The sequence below is a fragment of the Macadamia integrifolia genome, chromosome 11, assembly GCF_013358625.1.
Source record: "Macadamia integrifolia cultivar HAES 741 chromosome 11, SCU_Mint_v3, whole genome shotgun sequence".
Classification (NCBI taxonomy): domain Eukaryota; kingdom Viridiplantae; phylum Streptophyta; class Magnoliopsida; order Proteales; family Proteaceae; genus Macadamia; species Macadamia integrifolia.
In genome coordinates, this window is record NC_056567.1 from 33,047,558 (window position 1) to 33,064,174 (window position 16,617).

The window sequence follows — 16,617 nt, forward strand, 5'->3', positions numbered from 1 at the left end:
TACACCAATAGTGATGGTGCAAGTACTTCTACTACAATTCATCAGGGCAGTCAACGTATACAAGGAAGACAGATGAATGAGCTAAGTATACAAATTGCAAATCAGATGGCAGTAGATAAGGGTTACCCCCTGATTTGATTGTTTATGTAATAAAATTTCAAGACACCTATTTGCAGCTATGATTTTTATTTTGTAATTCCTATAAACTTGAATAGTAGACTTTTGTTTTTTTATTAAGATAAATGTGGAAACTCTTTATGCTTATATTTTATTATTTCCTTTAAGTAATAGTATTTTAAAAGATAATTTCATAACAAATTATTTCCTTATTTAAGTTAAATTTGACCATAATAGCATGTTTGTAATTATTAATTTCATTGTTCAAAAGTGAATTTTCATTATTGTCCTTTAAGGAATAGAAGTGTTTGTCAAACTCTGTTTCTGTTCTTTTCCTGTTCTAAGGACATTTCTGAGATAGTTTTACCAAATGCTGTTTCTATTCCGCCAGAGTGTCTTCACAGCATGGAATCGAAAAATAACACTTTTGTAAAAGAACACTCTCCAGGAATAGAAGTGTTATCAAACGACCCCTAAAACAAAATTTTAATAGTGTTTACCCAAAGAAAAAAAAAAGGGTAAATTACTTGGACACCTTATCACCCTCTGTACTATGGCCCGATTATTTGAGGCCCATAAAGTTTAAAACTATTACTTCAACCACTAGGACATTTTAATATTTCTTGCAATTAGCCCTTGTTAAAAGTGTCAATCAGCCCAGTTCTGGTTTTACGGTTCAGTTTTGGTTAGGTTCAAAGGGATGAAGAGATGAATCGAAACTGAATCAGGAACCAACTCTATTTTGTATTTGAATACTCAAGTGGGTTAAATTTAATCAGCTTGGCTTCAATTCCAATTCGGTTCTAGAATACGATTTTAATTCAATTTTGTAGCTTGGTTTTAATTCAGTAATATTTACGGTTTCACTCTTGGACCATGGTTGTGATGAACCAAAGGCCATAATTTTAACCTCAAAGTTTGTCAATCCATAATGGGCTCAAGTAATGGGCATCGTGGCCATTGCAAACTACAAGATTATCTTAGCATGTGAATGTGAGATAATAAATTGCAAAAAAACACTTATCAAATTTGAACCGAATCAATTCGGTTTGATTTCGGTTGGTTCTTATACCTTGAATCGTAACCAATCCAAATCAAGGTGAATTCGGCTTGGTTTCAAATTCAATACTCAATTTCGATTTCAAATTGACACTCATACCCTTATCCATTAGTTAATAGTCATTTGGTGACAATGTTATGGGTTAGGAAATCTCTTTCTGTAAAGTATGAACCTTCTACTTAGTTCAAACCCTTAAATTGATCTGCTCCAAAACCTCCTCCTACCTACTATTAGCATCTCTCATCTTGTCGTTCCGAACCTGCTTCATACTCTCTTCTTCCATATTCTTTCCACTTCTTTATTTCTCACATCTGATTGGCATCATGAGAGCAAATTCTTCTCCTTCCCAGATGATTAAGTTAGGGTTTTGCTAACCTAATAGTAATTTTCAAGGCAAGTGAGACTACATGCCACTTGGAATGGTCTTACATGGAAAGTTCAAAATTAGGGGATAAGGCATGAGAGTGGAGACAGGTGGTCCAAAGTGTTGAATTTATTGTTCTCTGAGAGAAAAATCAATAATAATAATTTTTATAATGCATCTGATTAGTTTTTATAAACATTCTTTTTGCCTTTTTAAAGATGAAATCAATAAACAAGTAATCAATCTTCCTTCAAGCCATTAAACTAAACACATTTATCTCATGAAGACTGAATATGAATGATCCAGATTAAATCTCACATGAAGCCCATGGATACCACAACTCCATATATAAGTGTGTGTTCTAGAGAGACAGAGCAAGATATCTGAGATTAAAGAGCAATCCTCAGACCTCTGTGGTTCATAGGTCTGCACCATTGGATCATTATCCAACGGTGTAGACCTTAGGATCACCAGTTTACCTCAGAGAACCTGAAAACTCCCAAGAGCAAAACCGCCATGGACTGGCGAAGATCAAGAGAGAGAGAGAGGGGTAACGTACAGCAAAGGTGGAGGCTTGACTGGTTCCACGAGGGGCGCTGCCTGCCTGCCTCTACTCTCCAGCCCTTCACTCTTCAAACCCAATTCAGAATCATAAGCCACGTGACATATTGGATCCGGTACTTGCGCTCCCTTAAACTTAGGCATTAGGGTTCTCTCTCTTCTCTCACACATGACTCGTGTTCCACTCTCCTCTCTCCTACCCGTTCTTCTCACCTCTCTTGTTTAGACCGAAGACAAAAGCGACAGCACGAGCAAACAGAAGCCAACTTTTTGAAACCCAGATAGTGAAATTTATAATTATTTTTTTTTGGAGCGGTGGGTTCTCCACTCCTTTCTGTGTCTCTCTGTGCTGATAATCGTCGGCATTAGCCGGTTAGTCGGCCGTAGATGGGGTGGTGGGTACCGACATGGAGCGATGAAGTGGAGAATTCAAGTTCAAGATCAGCAACAATGATGAATGAAGAACTAATTTAAACGGAAGATTCTCATTCTTCTCGAAGAAGATTTTTTTAGTTGAAATTTTTGGAACCTGTAACTGTATAGGAATGGTTAGTTGGTTTGTTATTTTAATGGTGGCGAGAAGGGCTCGATGATCATCGGTTTCTTCCTCCACCATTGCAAACCCATTGTTATTACCCAATTAAAAGGAGGATTCTCTAGAGCATGTCTGATTTGGTGGCCCGAACTGGTCGACTTCAGCAGCGGTACGAGGCAGGTTGTCGTCTCGTCGCCGGGTATGTAAATGCAAATGCGGTGACCCTACCCCTCTCTCTCTCTCTCTCTCTCTCTCTCTCTCTGTTCTGTATGCTTGCTCCTGAATTGCTGCATTTCCGGCTTAATTTGATAAGATATTGTTTGCATGATTTGTTTTACCTTTCACATTCGCCGAATCTTCCATCTGTTGTCGCTGTCATTGCATTGTCGTTATTATCATAGCTGTAACTGTTGTTATTGCTCTTCGTAGTCATTTTGGGAGGAACCATTGACTTTGAATTCAGCTAGGAATCTTGGAATATTATGTCTATTGCTAGATTAGGTGATAGGCACAGTCAATGGATTTTATTTTAAAAATTTCTCATCAAGCATTGTATTGGTTAATTAGGTTTTTAGTTTCATTCTTTCTGTTCCTCTCAAAGAAGAATTTATAGGCGACAGGTTCTGATCTTAAATTCAATTGGTCTCGACTTCGACCATTTAGTTTTGTTTATCTATTCATCTGGATTAAATATATATTGCTTTAGCTGGAAAACAGTAAATTGAATGGCACCACATTTCTGCACTCGTGATCTTCGGATGGAATGGGAAAATGTTAAAACTTCAAGGAAAGATTAATGTGGTGAATCTTAGTTGGATTTCATGCAATGCGATGGAATTATATTAATGAAAACCAAAGACCAGGTTGACAATTGGAAACTTTTGTCAAAATAAGTTGATCAATCTTCTGGTGAACAGGAAATATTTCTCAATGATGTGAGGGGAGAGAAACAAAGTAGGATGACAAAGGCTCCAATTTATCTTCTTTTGTCCATGGTTATAAAGAACAGTGTTTTACTTCCCTGACTTAGTTTTATTACCAAGGGTCTGTTTAGAGTGTCATGGGACTATACGACAACATGAAATGTTCCTGAAAATTTAAGTTAATTAATAAAACCTTGACTTGTAAATTACAATGTCTCCTAGGATTTCCTGACTACTTTGGGAAGAAGGGCTCCAGGAGGTGCTAGAAAATATGGATCTAAGGTTGCAATTTTTGCATTCACTATTCTATCCTTATTAATGGTGTCTTTGAGGTATTTGCTTGAAATTGCCTAAGGCAGGAGGATCCTCTCATTTTTTTCCTGGCCCGGGGGGGTGGGGGTGTGAATAAATAGATTATTGCCCCAAAAGGAGAAAAGATATACAAACAAAAAAAGAAAATATACAACAATACAAGGCAACACCCGAGCTAGAACGAGAGGGGGAGTCCCAATAGACAATGGTTAGCCTATTCTAAGAGAGTCAACACATCTTTAGGGGGCCAGAGACAATTTTCTTCGGACATCAAAGAGGATAGTCCCAAATCTGTTGTAAAAAGATCTGGATTTGGATGCCCCTTTTTTGAGGTTGCGCTTCAACCAAATGCGATAAATAGTGGCTGCAAAAGCAAGCTCCACTTCATCACAGATTGAGGTACCACCAAAAGTCATGTCCAACTTGATCCATTCACACTGAAAGGGCGAGGGCCTTCTCCTCTGGGGCCAACGTCTAGACAAGAGGCCAATCCAAATCCTAGAGGAGAGGGGGTAGTCAAAGAAGAGGTGGGAAACATCTCCAGAGGCATTCCAACAAATGCAGCAAGAAGGAGGAATGTGGATGTGTCTCAGAAATCAGAATAAGGAAAGACTTCTGGGCATAGTTGTCACGGCGCCAAGGCAAACCAAGGCGGTGGAGGGTTGTCTAAGCACTTAGGCGAGAAGGCGACCGCCTTAAGGCGAACAAGGCGACCAAGTATTATTTTTTATTTTTCCTATTTTCTATCATTATTTAGTAAGCTATATATAATTTGTATCATAAAAAATAAAGATTAAACAATATCAAGTCATTAAAATTCAACATTTAGCCATATTAAGTCATAAAAAATTAACATTAAGCCATATCAAGTTTTAAAAAAATAAAAATTTAAAGAAATGCTCTTATTCTATAATAAGTTTGACTGGTCAAATTTTATTTTTACATGAGACTTTTTGTATTAGTTATAATACAAAACTAGCTTTCCAACAAGTCTAAGATTACTTAAATTTGAGTTGTAATGACAAAATTATGCTCTGGTCAAACTTATTTTTAAGTGTGTGAATGCTGTTAAAATCGGCTGAATGAAAATAATTTTATGGATATCTAACAAAATATTATTTTACTAGACTTTTGTTTTTTAGCAATGTTTTTAACATGATAGAATTTATAAAATTTTCATAATTGAGAAAAACCCCAGCATTTAAAAGTTGAAAATCGCCCCTATAACCAAAATCTAGTTTTTGTTCTTGGACTGGGGGGTTGACATTTTATCATTTTGGAATTTGATTTTTAAACTATTTTTATTGGATTCAGATAGGGGGTATTTGCTTATTTATGAATAATATCTTAAGTAAATATATTACTTAAATGATATTTGGCATAAATAAGTGCCAAAACACAAGGCGGCATGCAATGCAACAAGGTGACTGTCGCCTAGGCCCCGGCAAACCAGCTGGACGCCTAGGCGACGCCTTGACAACTATGCTTCTAGGGGAGGCTGTGAGAAAGGGTTTGCCATGTAGTGAAGTTGTGATGGGAACTGTGGCGCTTGCACCAAACCAGGTTATGCCAGAGAGTAACAACCTCGAGCCCAAAGAGGATCCTAAGCCAACTTGGAGCTGAAGAGCCCCAAGGAGGAAGACCTAGAAACAATGTCACCAATTCTAGTGGGTCTTCTAGGGATACCCGGCAGTGCAAACCAAATGGAGGAGAGCTTGGGGGGGGGGGGGGCGCGGGAGAAGGAGGGGGTGGGGACTCATCATGCCGGATAATGTCTGAAACCTTGGCCAACCTGTTATAACTGAAGCTGTAGATGACTCCCTCACCAATTAAATGAAGAAAGGAGGAAAGAAATGTAGTGGAACAATCCTGTTGAAGTTTAAAAAGCGTGAAATCGACTATCGTACTCTTCTAGGAATGATAGAGGGTGGGGTGTGCGTAGTTGGCATAATACAAGCTCTTCTAAGCCTGTCTTCAAGCTCTTCAAGGCTTTGGAAAGGGAGAAGTTCTTCGAGACTTCAATAAAAGGAGAAGCTCCAAATTTAATTCAATAATCCAACTCCCTTACATTTTTCTCCCATTACATATTTATAAAATAAAAATTCTAATTCTCAAGCCCCACCCCTATAATCCTAAGGCTGAAAATGAAGATCAAAAGTAATAACAATCTTAGTCAAGGTATCCCTATACGATCTGGGATCCTTGGCATATTATTTCATGATAAAATAAAAAGTAAAAGAAGGAATGGTGGCTGTCAAAACCGTCTCACTTTGCTGTCCATGCTTGGACGAATTGGTGTTCCTTGCTTGGGGGCTAAGTGCTGATCTCCTTCCAACTAGATACTATTAGATGTTGATCTCCTTCCAATTAGATAAGATTAGTTTCACTAGAGATAAGATTGAAGATCTCCTATGGTTGGCAAGTTCTCCACACGGTAATTCTAGCTTTGGTTGCAAAAAGTGTTCCTAGAAAATAGGAAAATGTTGATATAATTTGAGGTTCCTAAAAAATAGGAATATTGAAGACTTGAAGTTCCTTGATAAGCAAATCAGCTAGGGGCAAGGAGCTGGCCTGCATCAAATCCTCCAAGGGGGTAATCAGATCAAAGAGATATAACTATACTAAAATTAATTACAAAAACCATTCTTAAATCAAATATACTACTCACAAAGGATAGGATTCCCATAACATAGCCAACTATGAACCACTAACTGTTTTACCAATTCACTACCCATCTTATTAGCAGTTCTTGGCTTCCTCTGGAATGAATAGCTCATCTTTTTTTTTTTGTCGAAATTAATAGCTCATCTGCTATTGAGTTGTCAGATCTCATCCTCCAAGAAAAAGGAAAGCCCCCTGGTCATGTAAGGCTGTTGCTTTCCTAATGAGAAAAGATTTCTCCAAGGATCTAATGTGCTTATGAAGCCACTTGATCACCGACACCGAGTACCCTTCCACTAGAACATCCTCCAACCATTGGAAAGAAAAATTCGATGTCACCTGAATAGCAATGGACTTCAACTCCTCACACAGCCCATCCGCTGTACCAATAGGGCTGACAGTGGCAATAATATTCGTTCATGGTATCTAACACACCACCAGTACAAACTGCAATGGGAATTAAACTGTAATGTTTCTGAATTTCAGATGGAGATGAAATTTATTAAGGTTTTCCATTTTTTTTTTTTTAAAGAAAGAAAATGTTTACTAAGATATAATAGCCTCTTAATAACTGATATTGGTTCAAGATCAAAACAAGTTATGAACAAGCCACATTTTTTATTTAGAAAAAAATGTTTGCAATGTATTTGCAATGAGAGGGATTATGTGAAAAATGAAAGAAATATTTATCTGATGTTATGGGTGACCATGTCCCTTTGTAGTTCCCAAGTTAAGTAACCGATCAGCCTCTTTAAGGGAATAAAACCCCTCAAGTTATTTGTTTTTTTACCTGTGCTAGTTACTCTGTGGATAACTTTAAAGATACCATATCCTATTCTATTGAGAATTTGAGATGGATGATCAATCTTCTCTGTACTTGCCTTGTGATGTTTAATTGGTCATTGTCCTTTCAATAAAAAAAAATTAATTATTCATCCATGATGCATTAACTCTTGAACACATTTTCTTCTTTCTCTGTTTTTAGTCCAATCAATCTGTTCTTTTTTTTGGTACTTTACATGGTCACATTTTTGTCATGGCAAACCTCCTTGTACAAACTCAAAGTTTTTGAATGGGCATATAGTTTTCTCAAATTTTGGGGTGCAACTTTTTTTTTTTGTGAACACTTTTGTCTTTTGGGTATTTTTTCGAAGATGGTTTCATACTGTCAAAGCAAATGCATCAGTTGGGATGATTTCCAGAAGCATATTAAATAAAATTCTTGTCCAATATATCTCCATTACCATGAGGCCATGGGCTTTTGGTTTCACCTTGTTGAATTGACCTAACTTTTGCATGAGCTCCTTTCTAATATGTAAGGTTTTCTACAGGTGTATCCCGTTTAGGTGGAGAGATGGGGATAGTGGTGATGCCAACTCTCAGAAGATTGTCGAGGTGCTTATGATCAACTCAGCTAGTGGACCAGGTCTTTTGTTTCCAAAGGTATAATGGTGTAACATTTTTCATTTATATTGTTATAGCTGTTACATATCTCCTTCTACTGTAATTTGTTCTTGGTGTCTTAGGTTTTTACTTTCTTCTCCCCAAAATTCTATCAAGTAACCTAATGCTTGTCACAAAGGTTATTGTGGTTGTGGCACTGCAAAAAATAATTTTAATTGTTGAATTTTATTTTTCCTCAAGTGATTTAGGTCTTTTCTATGCTCATATTGTGCTCATGAAAGCTATATTGTGCTCTTAGTGGGCCATCATGGCATTTGATTCTTTCATGTGTTGGAGTTGTAAACCAAGATGTATGCAATGGCTCTGGCAAATTGTTACGCTTTTAAAACTTCTGATTGCTCTGTTTTGCTTGGTAATACTTGATGAAATTTGCAAATGAAAAGTAAGTAGTTTTTTGAAAAAGAGCTTACCTTGTGGTAGGTTTACAAATACATTATCCCTTGGTATGGTGAGATATTGCTGTAAAATGTATTTCTATGTGTCAAGGTTAACAGTATGAAAGTAAGAATCTTCACTCTGTTGAACCTTGATATTTATTCACCAATTTAATCCTATAGTTTCTGTCATAGTATTTCTATCTTAGTTTATTTTATTTATGTTCTCCTTAATGGTTAACATCTGATGGGTGGCCTGTTTACCTTCAGTATCTATGCCTTTAAGAGCTGTTCTAACAGTTCATGTAGTCGGCCACTTTTGCCTTTTTGTATTTATCCAGATTATATATATGTTTTCCTTGCTGCTTTAAACACCATATATCCTGCCAAAAAAAAGTTATATTTATGGCCTCACCTCGAATGGATTCCTTGAGGCATCTCTAATGATCACAGTTCCTCTTCATAAACTAATCCCATAACTGGAAATCTCTTGAAAGGTGGTGTTATTGTATACTTGCAGTAATTTTTTCCTGCTGGATTCCTCTTTCACCATTTTCCTTTAATTAGTCTATCTTTAAGCTTCTATCTAAAGAGCAGAAAATTTTTTAGGCTTCTAATGGACTGGGAGATTCAGCAAAACCACAAGATCTCTCAACCTGATATATGTTGAGTTGTTGACTACCTCCTCAACCCAAATGTGGCTCCCAATTGGTGATATGTTCATTGTATCTACGAGATCTTTGACCATTCTAATGATTTGAGCTAACTACTGAGGCCCTCTACCATGGGATGAAAACCGAGAACCACTGAATGTTCTATGAGCATCAATTTATGGATCTCTAAGTAGGGAGATGGTTTTTGAGACTAATGTAAAATAACCCTAATTTCAGTCACAATGTGGCTTCCTAATTCCGTAAGACCGAAATAAGCCTGGTCATATGACTTGGATCGTTAGATTACGCAGTGTGCTGATTTGAAGGGAAATTAGTCTGTGGCAGTACTGCATCAATGAGGCGTGCCAGCATTGCTGGCTTAGGTTTGAAATAGTAAAATCACTTCGAAGTCTCCACCCTTGTTTATGTTGACTTAAGTTTCATTCCCAGATAGCTATCATGTTCTTTACTTGCACAACTCAAAGTCAAGCAATGCATCTATTTATAGGGTGTTCATGTACTGCTAATTCTACTAATACCCCAGATGAGCAAGGTAGCCTCTCTGGGACCTTGTGACAATTCAATGATAACAGACCCTATAGGACCATACAGAAGCAAGTTAAATTGAGGACAACCTAATTTGGTTTTTAATAATAGGTAAACAATTTCTGACACTGGTTCAGAACTTTGTATAAAGCTGGAAAGAAATCAGTAAAATGACAAGAAAGAATCTCAGTTCTTGGATTGAGTTCAACCTGAGCTGGAATAGAGTTAATGCATGTCACACTTGGTACATGTATAGTTCCAGCACACAATCTCAGGTTCAGAATTATAGTTTTCTGCAACTCGAAACTGAATTCAAGAAACAACATTGGTTCTACAGTTTAATAATTAAATATGAACTGTTTGGTGATTTTACATCAGAACCCTGGTCAGGATACCAAAGCTGATCTCTGTAGCAAACATACATTGGTTACTTAAGAAGGGAAAGATCTAAATCCAAATTAAAGAAACATCTTTGAAAAAAGTAGGAGCATATAACTCAAAATCCTGACCAATTAGCAATGAGACAGCAGATGTGCTGTAGGGGCAGTTGGATTAGTTAGGTCACTGCTTAGCGTAGGCACCACCTATAATAGAACTGGTTTCCTGGTCCTGGTGGACCTGGCATATGCTGGGATTCACTTTGATAAGGACGTACCCCAGGCATGAGGTTCCCACCACTACAGGATCTTGGGAGGGGCAGATATGTATGCAGCCTTACCCCACTTCGCAGAGAGGCTGATTCCTGGTTCAAACCTGTGACCACCAGTTCGTAATGGAGCAACATTACTGTCGTGGCGAGGCCCGCCCTCATGCTAATTGTTAAAAGCTTTTACCAATTCCAACAAATTTTCATTTTGGATTTGTTGGAACTTGTTCAAATTAGATCCTCTCGATTTTTATATCGGAAGATATGCTTTCTTCATTCATGGTCCGATATTCTGGTGTCTTAGGCGTAGAGGAATTATATCAATCCATCCCGAACTTGGTGGTTAAACTCTACTATGGTGAATTTATCATAGTTTCACTATAAAATCATTGCACAATTAAAATTGGGGTTTTTATTTATTTATTTATTTTTATTCTCCCTATTTTTCGTAGGTATCCCAATAGATCTTCTCCCCGTCCTTCCCCTAAATTACGGGGTTCCAATGTCCAATTTCCCACGTGATGTGTCCTATAAGTTCGTGTTGCCTCATAGTTGTTTCTGTGAGGTTTGTGAACCCCTTTTTGGTGAAATATATCCTATCTGGATAATCACTTATGAATAGATCCTGGAGTATCAGAGGAGATAAAAACAGAATATATGCTTCATGATCTAATGGACTCAGTAATTTGCATTAAATTTTTTTTTTGTTACATATACTCTGTTTATTTCCCCCCATTTTATATGCTATTCTTGTGTATGAAGGACCTTAAATTCTTCGTACTACTGCATATGACACTATCTTTTCTTAAGAGCATGCATAAGCCCTTAGATGAACATGAAAACAACGAATTTGTTTCTTCCCTATTTTGTCTAATCACCCTAACCCTGAAGCATTCATTTTTTAATGAGCTACATAACAGACAGTAATTTATATGATATCTCTCTCTCTCACGCTCTGTCTATGTGTGTGATACCTTACTTCAGCTCATTCAATATTCTCTCTTTGCAGGGAGGATGGGAGGATGATGAGACTGTTGAGGAGGCAGCAGAACGAGAAGCTTTAGAAGAAGCTGGTGTGCGAGGGGAGTTAATGGTGAAAATTCAGTACTTTTGTTTCATGAACAGTTCTTAAATTTTGGATATTAAATAAATTTTCCTGAGGACGAACCTCAGCGCAACGGTAAGGTTGCTCCATTGCGACTTAGTGGTTCTAGGTCCGAATCGGGAAACAGCTTCTCCGTGAAGTGGGGATAAGGTTGCATACATTATGAGTCATGACCCTCCCCAGACCTCGCAGTGGCGGGAGCCTGGTGCACTGGGTATACCCCCTATATTATATAAATTTTCCTCTAGTAGATGAGCATTAATTTATTTGGGTCTATTCTTAGTCCTAACAAACATAGTTGTCAAGGCATTGACTAGGCAATAGGAATCGAGGCATTGGAAGGGCCCTTCGTTACCTTGATTTTTGCCCCTCCTCCAATGTCTAGTGTCACCTCGGCACCGTGACAACTACGCTAACAAAATGTGATTTAACCAATTTATTTCTGAGCATTCTTTATGTATAGCTGTATAGCACTATATAGTGATGTCGGAAATAGTTATGTTGTGTTTGAAGTAGAATTCCATTAGAAGCATCTTATGTAACATTTTTGGTGTTTTTTTATGTAACGGTCCATTTTATGTATTATTCTTTTTGTTTTCCTGATCATCATTCATCTAGTTTATTTTTGATAAATTAAGAACTCTGTTGTCTATAATCTGCCTTTGGTTTCATACTAGTTAGTATCTATACTCTTAAGGGAAGCTGGGCTTCTACTTTTACATGTGGTACCCTAATTCCCCTATACAGTATGTAAAAACTATGTCCCTTAAGATTCCACATTGACATGAAACTTTATAAAGCAATGCTTTACCTTCTTATGTTCTTTCCTATTTTCTTGGTTGGTAGTTGAGTTTCACAGTGTCTTTCTCTTCTCATGATGTTGGTTCCCTCTCTTTCTTCTAATTCCCATATGCGTTGGCCTTTTCCAGCACACCTTGGATTATAAATCTTTTTTATGTCGATATACAAAGCAAGTTAAATAAATGCTCTCAACTAGAAGAGAGAGGCAAACAATGGATAGGTGGTCGATGGGGAGAAACGAGGTGCGTAGGCAACCGTGATGGGATATTGCAAGTGGAGGGAGTGACTTCCTACTCTTAAAGGAATCTATAAGCTCATGGTATACTCGATCAACCATAGTTGGCACGGCGCCAAGGCGAACCAAGGCGGTGGAGGGTTGTCTAAGCGCTTAGGCGAGAAGGTGCACGCCTTGAGGCGAACAAGGCGACCAGTTGTTATTTTTTATTTTTCCTATTTTCTAACATTATTTAGTAAACTATATATACCTTGTATCATAAAAAAATCAAGATTAAGCAACATCAAGTCATTAAAAATCAACATTTAGCCATATTAAATCATAAAAAATTAACATTAAGTCATATTAAGTTATATAAAATCAAAATTTAGAGAAATGCTTTGGTTCTATAACAAGTTTGACTGGTCAAATGATATTATTTTTACATGAGACTTTTTGTATCAGTTATAATATAAAACCAGCTTTCCAACAAGTCTAAGATTACTTAAATCTAAGTTGTAATGACAAAGTTATGCTCCGGTGAAACTTATTTTTAAGTGCACGAATGCTGTTAAAATCGCCTGAATGAAAATAATTTTATGGATATCAAAACAAAAAATTATTTTACCGGACTTTTGGTTTTTAGCAATGTTTTAACATGATAAAATTTATAAAATTTTCATAATTGAGAAAAACTCCAGCATTTAAAAGTTGAAAATCGCCTCTATAACGAAAATCCAGTTTTTCTTCTTGGACTGGGGGGTTGACTTTTTATCCTTTTGGAATTTGATTTTTAAACTATTTTTATTGGATTCAAATAGGGGGTATTTGCTTATTTATGAATAATATCTTAAGTAAATGAAATAAGATATTTGGCATAAATAAATGCCAAAACACAAGGCGGTATGCATTGCAATAAGGCGACTGTTGCCTAGGCCCCAGGCAAACCACCTGGACGCCTAGGAACTATACGATCAACAATTTCAGTTATCTGAGTGGGAGTCTTATCTTATCAGCAATGTATAGATTAAACCCACTACTGAGCAACATCCAGCTCTCTTATCTTTCAATAGAAATGATCATTCCAATAGAAGTGACCACACATGCCTGAATCAATTTGGCTCATTGTGAATTTTGTCGAAGATTTTCCGATACACACTATCCCAGTTTTCCACAAATCAACAGTGGATCTTCTTCATACATTGTCTCATTCATGTATTCATTAGATGGATGTTTCAAAAGTCCATATTGGAAGTTAAATTTCATTTTTTTTGCTATAGCTACGCTAACATATTTAATTTGCCCAAGGTTTGAAGTTGAAACTCAAAATTTATAGATTTCAACCAAAACCTAATCGAAACCTTGCATATTTTGGCTGCTGGATTCGTTTGGCCCAAAACTTCAGGGAAATCTTAATTAAGCATCTCTAAACATATTGGAACCTTTAAATTGTTTGAAAAATAAATAAATAAATAAAAATGGTAGTTTGATTTTGGACCCTAGGTTTCTAGTGTACACCATACCTTGTTGTATACCTTCTCTGATATCCTTACCCATTAAAAAAAAAAAAAAAAACCTTCTCTGATATAACTTGATTTACACTAATTTACTACAGAACACACATTTCAATTAAAACAACTCAAGCATGCATTAGGATTAAAGAAAAAAACATTTAGCAGTACACACTTACATGCAGTCAAATTCAAGTTCTCCTCTGTAGATCGGCCAATGGTGTTTAACATATGTAAAATTGAGCCCAACCAATGTATATTAACCATTTTTTCTTTTGAATAAAAAAATTTGTTTGAAGAAAATTTAAAAACAGAAAACTAAATCCAATTCCATAAAGTTGTAGATCAGCCTACGGTTTCTAACATATATGAAATTGAAGGCCACCCACCAAATATGTACCCTTTGTTTTTTTAAGAAATTTTGGGGAATGGGTATACCTTTTAACTTGGATTCTTGCTCAAACCTGGCAATTCGTTGATGTAGATGCGTTGTTGTAGTCCCCAAAACCTTGTTCCACCAAATCTGTGGTTTTCATGGATTTTCCCTCTTAGAGTCAAGCACACGACATTGTCGAAGAAACATGGTGTTTAAACCATGCGATCGTATTGTTTTACCAAATGATACCAAAACTTCCTACCTAAACCCGAAATCTTGGCCGAAATGCCGAAATTTTAGTTGACTCTTTGCATTCGAACCTTAGTTGTTGTCATGGCGTCACCTAGGCATCCAAGCCCTTTCTTGGGTACAAGGCAATAGAACGCTTTGTTGACACTTCACGAGTTTCCTTTGATTTATGTTTATTGTTTTGCTTTTTTGATGAATATGCTTATATTATATCATATGCTTTGTTTACTATTTGTTCGTTTTCTCATATTAGATCATTATTAATGTAACTATATCATATTGCATTGATATGACTTCTATGCTGCATATAAACATAATTATGTGAAATAATCATTGCTATATTACATATTCATATACTGCACGCCTAGGGTGTAGGCGATGCCTAAGAACCCCTCCAACGCCTTGGATCGCCTAATCGCTGTGACAACTATGATTCCTACTAAGTCACACAGTTTCATTTCAACCTTCATAGAAACCGAAATGTTTTGCGAAATCTCAGTGGTTGAGACCAAGATCTTGAACTATGTATTTGCCAACTCCTCCTTTGATGTTATGCACTTACCTTCTTTTCTTCTTCTTCTTCTTCTTCTTCTTCTTTTTTCTTTTTTTTTTTTTTTTTTTTTTTTTTATGCACTTACCTTTTCAGCACTTGGTAAAAGTTTCACTTGATAAATTTCTGTAGATTTATCTATTTTGACCTCTATTTAGTTGACAATAGTTCCATCTTTGATTGACAAATTTCCTTAGTTCATTGTCACTCATCAACCATGCATGTTTTCTTGTATGGAAATTGCATATAGTGGATTTGGGTTCTAGCCATGAATCTGTGATATCAATAGACTGCATCTTATCTGTGTGACATCCTTATGCTTCTTGTTTATCATACCTCATTTTCAATAATTGGTTCACCATTCCCAGAATAGTTTATGTTTTCGCCAACATCCTGATCCTGCGTTCCTTGGCTATTTATATTGCATACAACTTAAAACAGTTTGTTCTCAAATCTCAATGGAAAGAATGCTTGATTGAATTACTTGGGGCAACTTGCTGTTGGTCTCAGCAGTCATAAATAGGAAGAGTTGGCCAGAGTTATAGATTAAGGATCTTATAAGTACTGGGGTGAATCCAAATGGCTATTAAATGTCGAATTAGACCTGGTTGAAGACGTAGTCGTGAGAAAATCTATTGAGTGCACATGAGTTTACGTCAGCTACACCCTTCAAGTGAGTGTAATGGTAGAAAAGAATTCGTGTAGATTATCTCTCGATACTTGGATCGGCTTAGTTGGGTGATAACCGTAGTTTTTTCGGGTTAAAATACTTAGTCAAGGTCATCATGTTATTATGTCAAGCCGTAACTTGTTAGTGTAACACATTACAAATCTAAAAATCTTACGAATTTTTGGAGAATCTGACCATGAGGCTGAAACCAGTCTATTCCAATTGCTATGCAGTTTTGATGATTTTGTATTGACTGTTAGAAGTAAGTTGCATTTAGTATTGATCTGAGACTTCTCTCACCTTCCTGGCTAATGGTATCATATGTGGCTCTTTCTGTCACATTTTGTGGCTTTAGAAATTCATCTTAATGTTTTTCACGTCTTCAAAACCTTGTGTTTCGGATAACAAAATAAGTGGAATCAAATGACATTTTCTGGACCTAGTGTGACTAAATAGGGAATCCTTTCACCAACAGAACTTGACTTTGCCTAGAGAAGTGGACAAAATCCTCATGTGCCTGAATGATCCCTAAATGATCTGTTTGTGCAATTAGTGTTCAAAGATGTTTAATAGTGATGTCACTGAGGGTCATGAATTATATTCATGAAGCCATAATGGAAAGATTAGAATTGATGGAGCCTGAAGGACAACTGGCTCTGTTTAGGCTTCTAAGCATCCAGAAAACTGTTGGATTTGAATCTTTTATCCTGGTCCACGGGGGCTACAATCATTGCTCTTGAGCCTCGGTTTACACCTTGTTTACCTTAGACCATAAAGGGTTTATTTACCACAGCGATACTCGACCTTAGACCATAAAGGGTTTATTTACCACAGCGATACTCAATTCCATCCGTATTGTCTATGCGTTTTTTTTTATTTTTGCTTTATAACTTAATTGACATACTGCTAACTTCTTCAAACTTTT

The 16,617-nt window shown here is 36.6% G+C and overlaps 1 protein-coding gene across 1 annotated transcript in view; it reads left to right on the plus strand.

Annotated features, from left to right (window-relative positions):
• Window positions 1–1,990: 1,990 nt before the first annotated feature.
• LOC122092764 (nudix hydrolase 16, mitochondrial-like) overlaps window positions 1,991–16,617 on the plus strand; it is a 15,276-nt gene continuing 649 nt past the window's right edge. Inside the window, exons 1-3 of the mRNA XM_042663048.1 lie at window positions 1,991–2,836; window positions 7,865–7,976; window positions 11,226–11,309. Coding sequence (XP_042518982.1) covers window positions 2,766–2,836; window positions 7,865–7,976; window positions 11,226–11,309 — 267 coding nt within the window. The 5' untranslated portion in view covers window positions 1,991–2,765. The remainder of the gene's footprint in view (window positions 2,837–7,864; window positions 7,977–11,225; window positions 11,310–16,617) is intronic.